This window comes from Halyomorpha halys, unplaced genomic scaffold, assembly GCF_000696795.3.
Source record: "Halyomorpha halys isolate HHAL.00 unplaced genomic scaffold, Hhal_1.1 Scaffold486.1, whole genome shotgun sequence".
Lineage (NCBI taxonomy): Eukaryota > Metazoa > Arthropoda > Insecta > Hemiptera > Pentatomidae > Halyomorpha > Halyomorpha halys.
The window spans coordinates 379916-394747 of NW_027106528.1; the positions used below are offsets into that span (position 1 = coordinate 379916).

At 30.3% G+C, this 14832-nt stretch overlaps 1 protein-coding gene across 2 annotated transcripts in view; it reads right to left on the reverse strand.

The window, feature by feature from the left end:
• Positions 1–12600, reverse strand: part of jp (junctophilin) — a 282722-nt gene extending 270122 nt beyond the window's left edge. For both annotated transcript variants that reach the window (XM_067044870.1, XM_067044869.1), the window contains exon 1: positions 12539–12600. In XM_067044870.1, the coding sequence (XP_066900971.1) occupies positions 12539–12585 (47 nt within the window). In that variant the 5' untranslated portion in view covers positions 12586–12600. The remainder of the gene's footprint in view (positions 1–12538) is intronic.
• Between the last annotated feature and the right edge of the window lie 2232 nt (positions 12601–14832).

Here is a 14832-nt window from a genome sequence, read left to right on the forward strand (position 1 = left end):
AGTGCCTTAATTGTTTATTTCTGTATGTATCCTATCTTTTTATTGTGTAATTTAAAAAAAAAATCCAAATGTAAAATACTAAAAATATATATATAAAATGTATAAAAGGTACTTGCCCGTATCATGCACTAATTATTAATAATAACCTTATGGCAAACTGGATGTTACAATAATTTTTTATGAGCAACTATTAAAAAAATCTATTTATGTTATTTCCCGTATGTAATGTTTTAAATTTTGAAGAAGGGTTGCTGTCAAAAGAGAAACAAAAATAGCAAATAATTATTTATTTTCCGATGTTTCACCCCATTTTATAGAGCTTCCTCAGGCTGTACAAGTACCTTTAGAGACTTGAAAAAAGTGAGTTGAAAAGCCCTAATAAAGCTCTACAAAGTGGGGCGAAACATCAGAAAATAAATAGTGTTCTATTTAACTAATAAAACTATTTGTATATATTTTTTAATAACAACCATGACCATCTTCTTTATAATTTGAAGTTATACGGTCAATTATTTATTTATATAAGTAATGTTTTAGTTTGCTGATTTCAATCCTAGACTAATGTAGTTTTTATCCTAAAAAATATTATGCAATAATATGATGATTGTTTATTTATAAATAAACTCTATTATTGTAAGGTTTTCTCTAAAAACAAACACAAAATAAAAAATACTACGTAAATAGGTGAACAAAAATATTCATTTATCAATATAGACCTAATGACGATATCAAATTAACAATTATCGGTCCATGTAATTTAATTAAAATTAATTATATTGTCATATATTATTATTGCCAAATGTTGGCTATATTGATGTTTATGAGCACATGTTGTTGTAAACAAGCGTTATATATAACACGCCGTTAATGGAATTTCGATTGTGACATAATAATAATACTAATAATTAACTTAGTTACTTATTAGAAATAGTAATCTTGTACACAATCCTAAAACTTATTTTATTACGAATATAAAACTTTTTTTGTCTAGCATAATGAGTTTGTTGTAAAAATAGGTTTTCAAAGGCGCTTATTATGGGTGTTAAATACCCTGTTACCCGTATCAGCTACTTTTGTCACAGGTTTGTTTTCTTCTTAACCTATGCAGTTGAGTGCTTTGTATCAATATAATACTTTTGACTTCATGATTCTTGCCAACTACCAACCGTCCATGACGCTTGTGACCTCAGTTTAGTTGTTAACAACATACACCAATATTTTCTGTACAGCAAATATTTTGTATCAATTCTTTTACAATTTTCGTGGAAGACAATCGCTATTCTGTGGGCACAAAATACACCGATTTAGAAATCAGCTATTTTTTTCATATGTTATCCAGCATAAGATTTTCTTTAGTACCAATTTTGAAACTTGCTAAATTAGTTTTTTCACAAAACTATGCTATTTAATAACCATTTGTGTTTTTTTTATTTAAATATTAAAAAGAGTTAAATTTAAATATTAAAAAGAGTTAAATTTAAATATTAAAAAGGAGTTAAATTTAAATATTAAAAAGAGTTGAATGTAAATATTAAAAAGAGTTAAATTTAAATATTAAAAAGAGTTAAACATTTAAAGTTATTTAAAGAGTTAAATTAAGAAGTTTAAAGAGTTAAATTTAAAGCGTTAAAGAGTTAAACAGTATTTAAAGAGTTAAATTTAAATATTAAAAAGAGTTAAACTATTAAAAACATTAAATTTTCTGAATCATATACATTTATCATTTTCAGAAAATTAACACTTTATAAAATTTAATTAGTTCTTGACTTTTACAGCTATACATAAAATACAACAACTAAATCTGAAGTAATAATATAATGGCATGTTAGCAAAAAACCCATTGGTAGCACTATTAAAAAATTAAAAATTTACAATATATATACGGTACAATATACGGTCTCGAGGCCATCTTCTTTTCAGGCGCTTCGGAGGATTACCAGAAATGGAAGAGGAAGCAACGCTATAAATTAATGGGTTTGAGTAGTTACGGAGTTGATAATGGAAAGATCGATATCTGGTTCGGGCTAGATCGGTTACATAGGGAACATAAGGGTCTTTATGAATGGTTTTATTTGTGACAAAGTAAGGAGCATTGAGGATTTTACTGTTACTTTTACTTAAGCTTAATATTGTCATGTAGATCAGTCTTTAGTAATGAATTGGAAGTTAAGACCGTTTGTCGAGTAAGTGCTGTAATAGTTGGATTCGACGTGCAGTTTCCTGTCGTTTCAGTCCTGTATGAGGATTCCAAGTTGGTCGTTTGTGAAGATGTAGTCCAAGGTAGCGGATCTGTTCGACAGGACAATGTAAAAGCAATATTGTTAAAGGAAACTGTAGAGCAGTCGGTAGGTTTACGATGAAGGGTAAAGGTGATTTGATGAGATTTGCTTTTATCCTCCAATTATAGCACCATTCTTCGAGGGTTATGATATGGGACTGGAGAGTAAATATCAATGAATAAATGATAAATTTATATAATTGAGAAAACGGTACTTTTTCATGTTTCTGACGTATTACATTTTCCATATTTCTAAATTTTTCGTCGAAATAATACTACTACCTATATCTCAGAAATAATTAGGAAAAAAAAAATTTATGCATTAGTTATTTTTTATTTAAAAATGAGTGAATATTATTACAGCGCTTATCATAAAAACTGTTTAAATTTCTAATTACTTACAAAATACTCACAATTCCATAATAAGACCTATTTCGACTTAAGGGGTTTCAGGGAATTAGGGAACTTGGGGACTTCACTAATACCACCTAATTCCTCTTGTACCCAATCCTTACAATCCAAAATCCTTCGGAAAATCTTTAATTCTCCTTACTTTATCACAAATGGAATCATCTAAATGAATCTCAATGTTATATATGTTCCCGATTCAGGGCTGTGACTAGGTGGGTGATGTGCCCCCACAAAGGGTACAGCTAAAAAGATGTAAAAAAAATAACCACGAAAACCCCTTTTTCTTTAACTAAACAGTTAGTTAGTTAAGTTAGTTCATTTTCAAATTGAGATTTAGATTTTCTTTGATAATAACAGTGTTTTTAATATATAAACAATACATTTTTTTACAGAAATTATAAAATATTGTTCACAGATACCGGTATTTGATTGCAGATTTTTCAAATTCGCCAAGGGCAAAGAAGGGACTTAGTACTCCCAAACCAGCTTCCCTAACCACACTTGTTTCTAACATTGCTTCAACTTCATTACCTGATAATCCCCCAATGCATCTGAAAAAACGATGGTCTCGAGACCTTCTACTCTAGGTATGTTAATGGAGTTTTACTAATGAGTAGATACAACTCAAGACTATACCATGACATTGTAATACAACTAACATCACATTTTCTAGATGCATATTTATGTAACACAGTGTTTTATATTGCATAATTAAATAAATAAATTACAAAAAACTTAAGTGAGATAAAGGAAGTTACAAGGATCTTAAAATCTTCCTTTTCAGAAGGACCGATCACATGTTATTTGTGGTAGATGAGCAGAAGGAGGGAAGTGGGTCCTAACTCATAAGACTTGTTTTGGATTCTTCTCATGTTTGTTCCCGTATGTAAACGATTTTTTTCTAAAAATAGACGAAGGGCTCCTGTTCCGACCTCCGTACTGCTATTCTTCAGGGGATAGACCCCTCGGTAAGAATATTGAGGAACGCTATTATTAGAAGGTACGGAAACAGGGCCTCGCTCCAATTCCAGTAAAGGAGCAAAGCCAAAAATATATATATATTTTTTTTGTGTGCGTGAAGGTATTATCAGAAGCGTTGATAATATACCTGGTAAATTTACGGCATATTATTTTATAATTTTGTTTAACGTTAGAATATATATATAAAATAAATAGAAAGCGGAATTATTACGATCCTGAGCAATCTCTAATTCTAATTTTCAACGGCAATGTAGTTTTAAGATCCATTTAGTCGAACCAATCTACTATCCAAAAACGGCTTGCATAATATCGATGATATATGTGATAGTCCAAGGTACAAAAAAAAGGTATAAGTTTGGGATATTACAGCAATTTATCCACAGTATCTTTGTTACATCAAGGGTCCACTTTGCTTATATTGTAGAGGAAAAAAATTGGTTTAATTAAACCCAATTTTTTTTTCTTAATGAGTGTGTTGTAGTATCTCTAGTTACTATATTTAATATTCTTCAAATAATTTCTAGTCTATGTAGGATGGTCAGTGAAAGATATCTGATGCAAGTAAAACAGCAGATATTTTTGTAACTATTTTTTTGGTAATTATATTTTATTTTTTATTTATTTCAGGGCTAACATCAATAAATAATAACAATTCTAGTTTTAAATTATTGAAAGCAAACAAATACAATAATTCCTCATAAATTAATTTTGGTCTGAAAAATTGGTGCGGGGCAGTATAGTGGAGAGTCGGGACTAGTGACCTTATCAACGTGCAATCAATAATTTTTGCCTGGATAGATATTAATAATTTACTATTAATAAGTTGTACTTATATAGTTTTTTTTCTTAACCATTCTTCACAAAATAGTCGTAAATAACTATTACTGATTTATATAATATTTTACAATTGATTATTAGATTTAAACTACTATAAGGTTATTTATCTATAAAGTTAATATTACATATTTTTGATTAGGTACAAAACCACTACCATCTCAAACTAATTTTCATTAGGGATTTCATAAAAATAGACGTTATTGTAACGTGCCCCATCGTTTCTAGACATACAGTGTATACTTAATATAGCTCTTAAAATACCCATGGGTAGACACCTAATTGTACCTAATTATTCATTATTTTTAAAAAGAGTTAAATTTAACTTAATATAGCTCTTAAAATACCCATGGGTAGACACCTAATTGTACCTAATTATTCATTATTTTTCAAAGGAGGGTACGAAAGAATATATTTTTAATTAAAATTAATAAACTATAAGAATATTATTAATCGTTCGGGAGGTATGATGATGTATGTATGTATGATTATTATTAATAGCACGGAACCCCTAAAATACCAATTGTTAAAAATCAAATAAAATTGTTTCAATAAGCAAGTAAACATATCAGGCTGATCTGGTAAAAAGAGGTATATAGAAATTAAAAAATAAAATAAAACTTAAATCTCAAAAATATTTTTTTCTATTACACATTTAAAAAAAAAATAATACGTGCAGAAAATGAATATAACGGTTTTAACATTTACACAAATGCCCATAACGTGATTATAGCACATTTCCCTCCCAACTTATTTAGCTAATGCATCATGAAATATAGATTAAAAAAATATTCATCCGAGAAATGTATCTGATTAATTAGTCCTTTTACAAAAATTAAAATAATTATTGCAAGTAACACAAACCACGGTATGTTTCGTGACAGAAGGCATCCCTTAGGGAACCAACTTCGTTACTCTAATGCTCAGGTAAAACAATACGGACGAAGAGGACATTCTGAAGTACTGATTGGCGTTAGCTTCAGCAGAAGTGAGGGATCTAAAATTAGCAATCACTCTGAATGGTAGGACACTTTTATTTCTTCCATAAGAAATCTAAGAGATTGCCTAAATAAAATGAGAAAATTCGTATAAGAATTAAATTTCATTTCCTTTTATTCAATGAAATAATACTAATAATACTATTAAAAATTTCAATTGATAATGAATCAAGATTATAATAACTGAAAACCGACTTGATTAAAACAAACCTTTAATCGGATAAATTTTTAATAGAAAAAATAGTAAAAGAAAAAATCACAATACAGTACTTTAATACGGGCAGTAAAAAATCATAATAATCCAATGACTGCAAAGTATGAATAATTAATTTACACTTCAAAATTCTTTTATTTAAAATAAAAAATCAAATATACGAGTTACTTACATTTGCTTTTACCGTAAAAATAAATAAGTTAACAACCTTTTGACAGGATAATTATTTCAGCATACTGACAAATATCACTTTGCTTACTGAGGGATGGAAACGATTTATTTGAATACCAATACAAATATTGTTGCTATTTATTTTCCTTTATCGTTTTAAACACTGTTCACAATACTTGAACGTATCGATAGATCTGAAAGGATAATCCTTCTTGTAGCAGCAATTTAGAAGTCATATTTTAAAAATTTGAAAGACTTATAAATGGGGAAATTCTATGAAAGAAAAGCCTTTTGTGTGTATTATGTACTAAAGTGTCTATGCATTGTATTTCACTTCTAGTTAATGAATGCAATGTACGGATTTTTATGAGTATTTCTCTTATAGTTTGAATTATTTTTACTAGTTAACAAAAAAAATTTTGCTCCTCCTTTGAAGATTCCTTTATCAATCGAATAAAAGAATAGCAGGTTCCATATGACTCAGTGTCATTTCTTAAAAGTAACAAAAACAAAAATAAAAACTCGTACAGTTACAAACCATGAAGGGTCCGAGTTTCCGAGGAACCAAGCAAGAATGTACTGTTGTACAGGGGAGTGATTTATTCGAGATCACACTCAACCATCAGATTTTTCCACCAATTAAGATACCTACTTTATAGAGGCTGGATGGCTTTATAGTGCACCCTAACCCCTCTGGTTGACTTATGGCTAAAGTAACAGACTAAATAATTATTATCCCTAGCCGGATTGAACCCGAACTCGGAAATAGCAACACAGATTCTCACCTACTGAGCTATCCCACTTCGTTAAGATTAAAAACCCTTATTATAGAATAGGATTTTAAAAAACAAAAATTAAAGGACGCCAAACATTATCAAATTTAATTCCAAAATAAAGGTTTATCAGGATAGAAAAAATCCCTACAAAATTTGTATATACCTATTAAACTTTTTAAATATTTTTAATTTAACGATAAGGAATTTCGAAATTAATTATATAATTTTCTATTTCTAATTCTTACTACAATACGTAAGTATCAATGTTCTATTGAACTAACTTAGACATAGACACGTAAAAGTGTTTTATTATAAAGAATTCTCCTCTTAAGTTTATTTTGAACTTATAAAATTTGACTTTCAAATAGCAGCTATAGAAGGATTATTCTTTTAGATAACTCATCAAATTGTAAAAGGGATTGTAAACAAGAAAGTGAATAGAAATAAAAAAATAATTGGGATCCTCCTTCATCTTATGAATAAATAAATGTTTCTTCGTAAAATCGAAAATGACGTATATTTGAGTTGTTTGTTAATAATTCTAGCATAAAGTTAAAATTAAAAATTTGACTGCCTTAAATATCACCATATAAGCTGTGACCCCTTAACTAAAACCAAAATCAAAAATACAAATTTTATACCATAAAAAAATCTATACAAATAATAAAAATACATACAGCATGTCTCAACTATCGCTTTGATTGAAAAAAAAAATGTATTTATTTATGTAAATACATACAACTGTACATTCATATACATACATCTAGTAAATTTGATTTTAGATTATAATGAAGTGTCATAGGCCTAACGAAACTACCCATTGGTAGCACTCAATTTTTTTTTTCAATCTCACAAATTTTTTGTTTGTATTAGAAAGTTCTTTCAATACGTGTCTAAAATGAATCATTATTTTTCATTAGAACAAGATAATCAGAGCTGCGGTAAAGAAAATAGTTTTCGTCAAGGTTCAGGCCAACAATGCAGATGTAATATAATGATAATAAAGTATAATGATACAAATTATGTAAAGCTGTATAAAAATGATTTGTAAATAATATTGTTTTCCTTACCTCCTAATTTATTTATTTTAAGACAATTACAAATATATAGAAATTTACTTAACCAAAAAAAAAATATATATACATTTAATCTTGTCTTGCCCCATGGCATATTAAGATAAGACACATTGTCCGCTGAAGACGGGTTAACAGAGGTGGCTCGGATAGCCGGAGGCTAACAAAGAATGGGGAGGGACTATTCCGGCTGGAGGCTTGTAAATAAAACAAATATAAAGGTATATTTATATAAAAAGATTGTAATCCTCCTAAACGTCTGAAAAGAAGAAGGCCTCGGGATCTTCTTCTCTAGCAATGTTATTGGAGTTCTATCAACGGGAAGATTCTGCATATATTTGTATCATGTCATTATATCACCCACAGCAGACTTACTTGTATATATTTTTATAAAGTTGTAAAATAGCAATAAATTAATTAATAAAAAAAAAATCAGCATCACTAGTATCTTTCTATTTTAGCCCTGATAAACTGTTGCTGATAAAGCATTGCTGGTCGAAACGTTGGGAATTAAAAAATAGTTTATAACTATTTTTATTTTTTCATGGCCGCACCCCCGAATATCTTCTAATACACATACGATTTTATTTGTTTAATGGTCTAAAGGTTTTTTAAATTAGCAAACTTAACAGCTAAACCGATGATATAATTAATCAAATAATAAAAAAAATACAATAAAAAAGATAGACATGAGGGAGGAGAAATGTCATTTTAGGCAGAATAGCTGACCAAAACACTGAAGATAGGAACAGTCCCTTCAAAGAGGAACATTTCGATTAGTGGCGATCAATGGGCACATCCAATGTTCTCAAGGTGATGGCGAAGTGCTAGTGCTACTAGCTCTGCAATAGCTGACACGTAGGTCATGCATCCTTCTAGTATGCTTACTATTTTCTTTATACTTAAATACTGAAATATAAACCTGCATATCAAACTGTGCAATGCATATAAATATAATATAATATGAATGCATTTTAAAATAAATACATGGATTAAGAATACTTTTTAATCATTTTTCTGCAATGTAAAAGCATTATTTTATAAACTAAAAAAAAAAAAATTATCATAAATTGCCTAAAAAGTAACCATAGTTTTAGTTTTGTCTAGTTCAAGAATTGCGTCTATTCCAGGCTAAAGCAGCAGCGTAATAGAGATTAATATCATTCCGAACAAATCTATTTGTGGCCTATCAACAAAGTAGAAGACAGTTACCGTCCACAATATTTCGTTAGGAAATGGTTTTTTAAGAGATATTCAAAGATCTGGATGGTTTGGGATGTCAAAATTCGAAATATAGATTCTATTAAAATTACCATAGAGTAAGTAATGTTTTTTTATTGTCAAGACCTGACTTGCATATTGGTGCGATTTAACTACATACCATATGAAGTGCTTCAACATTCTAAATATTTAGGTTAAAATAAAAAATTGTTATACTCTATAGAATTTAGTAAATCTGTTCAGTATTATTATTTTCACTTTAAAATAACTATTTATAAATAAAAAAACTGGTGCTATGCGCGCATCTAACAACTTTCACTTATAAAAATTTCAATTGTTTTTATAAATTTTTCTGTTGTTAAAATAATCATATTTTAGGGTCTCTCCAAAGAAGTAAAATAACAGCTTATATAAATAAATCTTCACTATATGTATGATTTCAGTTTCGTACTACTAATTGTTTTTCAGTTAAGCTGTTATGGCTGCGCGCACCCATACATACAGAAACCATTCTGCAAGCTTGGTTATTTGGACTCAGGTGGCCTCAAAACATATATTTCCGATGAAAACACGAATTTAAAATTTTTCCTTACTATATATTTCATATATACGTAAGTGAAAATGAAAAAGTGCTTCAGTCAGAAAGTGTTTGTCCTTATATTTCACATCAGCAGCCACAACTACTTAGCGTGGACTACTGACGTTAGTGTGTTGTATTAGCTTCCAGTTTTTCACCCTGCATCAAGCTGTAGTGATATGGGGAAGCTTTGGTGGTTGAAATTAGATGACTTATACTTTGACCAATTAATACAACTTCATTAGTTATTAATACGTTTATTAGAGAAGATGGGCCAAGAATTTACGCATATATAATAACAAGATTGAAATAAAAGATACTATGAAATCGAGGGAATATAATTGAAGGACAAGCACAATTATCCGAAAGTAAAATATTTTATTGATCTTTATGTTGATTAATAATTTAACTACTTGCAGCACAGTTGTGCATTCAATACCTTCAGAATCATTCATTTATTTACGTAAAAATATTCTATAATTTATATTTTCACGGAGAATAAAATGCTCAGAATTAATAATGTATAATTTTCAGCGTTTACTTAATTTTATATTCGATTGTTTCTACAATTTGACGTCCTATTTTGAGCGTGGATGCAGTTCTAATCTTTGAAGTTTCCCCCACTATTTGAATAAAAGGAGAATAGGCTCCAGATGACCCAATGTGCCAGTAGAAAAAAGACCTAGCTATGACCAGTCAAGGGTAGCTTTGTAAGAAAGTATTGTTCCTCCAAGAACGGGTGCGCAAGGAAGTGATTAGTTCCCTATCAGGCTCCACCACCAGGTTTTTTTTTTCCCCACTCAAAGATACTCACTTTATAGAGGCTGTGTGTGACTCCATAGCACTCCCGATAGAGTTGACTCAAGGCTAAAGTGACAGAAAATATAATCTAGTCATAGCTAGATTCAAACCCGTTTCCAGAAGATAGTAACGAAGCACTTACCTGGACAGCCATTTTCCCTTTTTTATAGCAAATACATTTATATAAACATTAACAGTTACTAGTTACCTCAAAAACTAAAAATTTTCGTTTTGTTTTTTTACTACGATTCTATTGAATGGAGCTGGATTCTGATGGCTGCAAAGTCGTATTTTGAAATACTTTTAAAATAATAGACTAGTTCAAACGACCACCTTTGAGCTAAAAATACTATCAGAAAAATGCACAATACTGTTTTTGGAATGGAATTCCACACGGCACGAGCTTCTGTCAGTTTTTTATATCAAAAGTGGGGGTTGGAACAAACCTAATAAACATAAATTTTGCTATTTGGTTATCGTTTATATTGTTCTAAACATCACGCGGAGTCCCCCATCTCCAAACATTTAAGTAGAGCTCTCACAGAATGGAGATATCAAATCCTCAGATAAGTATTTTACTAGATACCTTCAAGTACCAACGGTAGAAAAATGTTTTATTTGATTTGATTTATGTTTCACTTACGAAATGTAATTTTTTTATTAGTGTATTGTTTTATATTTTAGGGGGATTGAAAAAAAGGTTCTCACGTGCACAATGAAGCTGGCTTAACAAAATGAATATCATTAGTAGCGTCAAGCGCTGCATAAGAATAAGTTATAGAGATATGGTGTGGTACGCTTGCTGAATTAGTTATAATATTAAGTCTATAAATTTGGAGTTTACGTGAGGTTAATTTGGATGACAAAAATTTCAATTAATTTCATTTTTATGGTCGATCAAGGCCGCTGAATTCCAAAACGTAGGCTACTTTTCGGATCAATACATAATTGGAGTTCATTGGAACGCCCGGCGCATTTTAATTTGTCTAGTGCTCGGACAAATGAAGTGTTTATAGACAACGCCTGAATATAGCATCACCCTAATATTCATTAAGCCCAGTACTTCACCGATTCGCTTCAACAAATAAAATCTTATGAACAAGATAGTTTGAACTATTTTCAATCCTCTACTACCTCAATTCCATCTTAACTTTCCGTCAATATCCAATCCGACTGATTTTTCTCAATCCGGTAAAGGGTGGAAATTGAAATTCTTCTAGTCTAAACCCCATACTGCACAATATAAAGCCACAAGACATCTGTCAACAACAGTAAATCAACTACTGGCAACGCTGACAATACATCGTCAACTGACAAAACCTCACAATACATCGTGATTTCACACAGGCCTCGCTGACTTTACATAACTCACTGAAGTTGCATGATTGATCGAACAAATCCAAACATAACATTTACGCTTGGAATAGGCATCCCATCTAAAGCTTATATTGGCAACAAACAGTTTCATCAGGCAGGTCTTTGATAAAAGGATGACGTGAGGCCCATTGAAAATACAACTAAAACTATTTTACATTTTTTTTTTTTTTTATAAATCTTTAAAAGAAACTATAAAAAAAATCTAAACATATCATATATCTCCCAAACCATTGATGCATACACCTTTACAAATATGTTATGCCTAAGAGACTGACTAGGCAAAAACTGAGATCTTTATTTAAAAAGTAACGTAGAAAGATGGTTAAGGTGGCGGTACATATATAGCAGAAAAAAACGATTCACTAGTTACTAACCTTTCGTCCCTGTATGCAGGGCTTCATCAAGGCTGAATGAGGATAAGATAAAAATACCGTAAAATATGATAACACTATAAGAACACACATATATATACGTCCCTATAAACAGGAACATAGAAAATAATTATTTTCACCGTTCAGTACTCTAGTGCTGCATTTGCAATTCTATCAACCATTACAATACTTTTATTAGGTTCCTTTTTAATATATTTTTTTATCTATATATAATCTTTTATTCAGCTATCTATATATGTCCTTATAGTAATATAATATTTTGCCTATTTCTCATTCTTGTTCTGTATACCGAGATCCGATCAACTATTTAAAATGTATAATTAAAAATAATCCCTTATTTTTAAAGCCATAAAACACTACCCTAAACTAACCACCGACATCTCTCTTCGAAGTAGTCCATGAACCGATCGAAATATATAATTATTTTTACTTACGCTTTCATGGAAGCTTCGTAGAATATCGAAGGACTTATAATTTCCATCAAGGCTCACTTATACTAAAGATCTTTCCCTCTATGGTTTGAAGACGACTCTTATATCCCCACTTATCTTTTACACACAGAACCAAACAGCTCGTGAGTCTTCTTATTAACTTGCCTTTCCATGATCCCCTCTCCGTCCCACGTCACATTCAAACCAATCACAATTTAATTTCAATCTCATAAGATTTTTGAAATTTAATCTTATTCATAATGGCATTAAAATACTTAAAAGTGTGAATTTCTAGGAATGAAAATACTCGATCAGTATTTACTGATGGGTCCAACGAGAAAGGTGATCGTTGTTTTGTAATTAACGGCTCAGAAATCATTTCTTACTCATTACCGAATATTTTTAGGATAAACTCTGCAGTATTCTCCCCCATTTATATATTTTATTTCGCGATTTAGTAGAAGTAAAAAAATGGCCGAACTACAAAGACTAGGATACACACACCAGTGCAGAATATGAAGAAAATCTGAAACGAGGTACAAAACTCTGTTGATTTAGAATGGCTCATTCCTGAATTATATCGCAGAACCCCTAGAAGTGTCGTTTTAAACTAAAATAGATTAACTACAAGCGCTGCCAGTCGGAATAAGATGGAAATGAATGGAAATCTTCTCGTAAGGAAAAATAAAATAATTCTAAACACTAACTAAAAATATATTAGCGAAAATTTTAAACGAAACAATCAATTTAACAATGAAGGAATCAGAATGATTCCCGCTTAAGAAAAAATATTTAAATTTGAAAGGAAATAATGTCCTTCTGTCTTCTTAGAATAAAATAAAAATTATATATATATATTTTGTTTTGCTAAATAGAAAAAGGAAGACATTATTTCCTTTCAAATTTATATATTTCTTTCCCAAGCAGTAAGTATTCTGATTCCTTCACTCTTAAATTGATTGTTCTGTTGGAAAAGAAAAAATAATTACATATCCTAAAATCTTAGTTTTGGATGCGAGAATTTTTTTACGATACACTTGGCAGACTTTTTCCCAAAAAATTAGCATTTATATCCATGCTGAGTAACCACGATGGATTGTTAATCTGTTTCTTTCGGACCACCTAATAATAGACCAGTTCTAATAATACCATTAACAATCACATTATATCAAACATAATCAGTATTTCAATTATTTCTCGAATCCAAAATAATAAACTGCTTGTGAGTCCCAATCTAGACGGTGTGGACAGTAATGATGCTGAACTTCATCTACAAGTAGTTTCGCTTACTTCATACGCAAATCTATTTTTATTAACACCTAAATTTAAAAAACGGTTCGTCCCTGGAAATTTATTCTTAACTATGAAATATACGTAATTAGGAAATCTGTAGAAACAGATAATTTTCTACTAATGCAAAAAAAAAAAAAAAAAAGATATTAAGTAAAAGTATTAAGAAAAATATTTACACGGCAGATCTTTTTTTTTAACGTTAAGTAAAACAACTACTATAAAAACCATGTTGTATACATAATAACCTAAAAGGTTTGGACAATTAGGCTGTGAGGATAAATGAAGCTGCGGTAACAGAGGGAGAGCTGCTACAGTAATTTTCGAATGCGGTTTCGATGTCCAAACTTTCGCTCGATAAGTTCGTCGGCTAACTAGAATTTATCGGGACCATATACTATCACCCACAGCTAACTGAGATAGTAGCATCCAATGTCGAAATATTGTGCGATCTCTTCATTCAAATAACTTTCCTAATTTCGTTATTGGATTGTTGTTGTCGGGTTAAAATTGTCTTCGTATTTCTTGACCAGAGGATTATACATAAAATGAGGTGAATTTGAAAACATGTACACCACGTATCGACTCCCCCCTCCACATATTTGGCATACGGTGTGCGTCAGCAGTTCGGAGGCCCCTCACCTCCAAATAATTTAGTTATATAATTCTCACAGAATAGAATCATCAAATCTCAGCTAAGTATTTCACTGTATACCTTCATGTACCAACAGTAGACAAAAGTTGTATGTAATTTGATTTAAGTAACACATGCAAAGTGCGAAAATCCCGATCTTTCTTGACAACCTGACGCGATGTCCTACAAAGCTGGTGCAATGCAATTTTTTATATTTGAATAGGTTTAAATAAGATTTTCGCAAAAAAAAAAAATAGAAGAAGACATCCAAGACTAAAAAATATAGGAATCTGTTTTCAGCTTTAAAATTCCTTTCTGATCAAATCTGACTGTTGCTAGGAATGAATATACCAATGAATCAGTCCTCAATCCT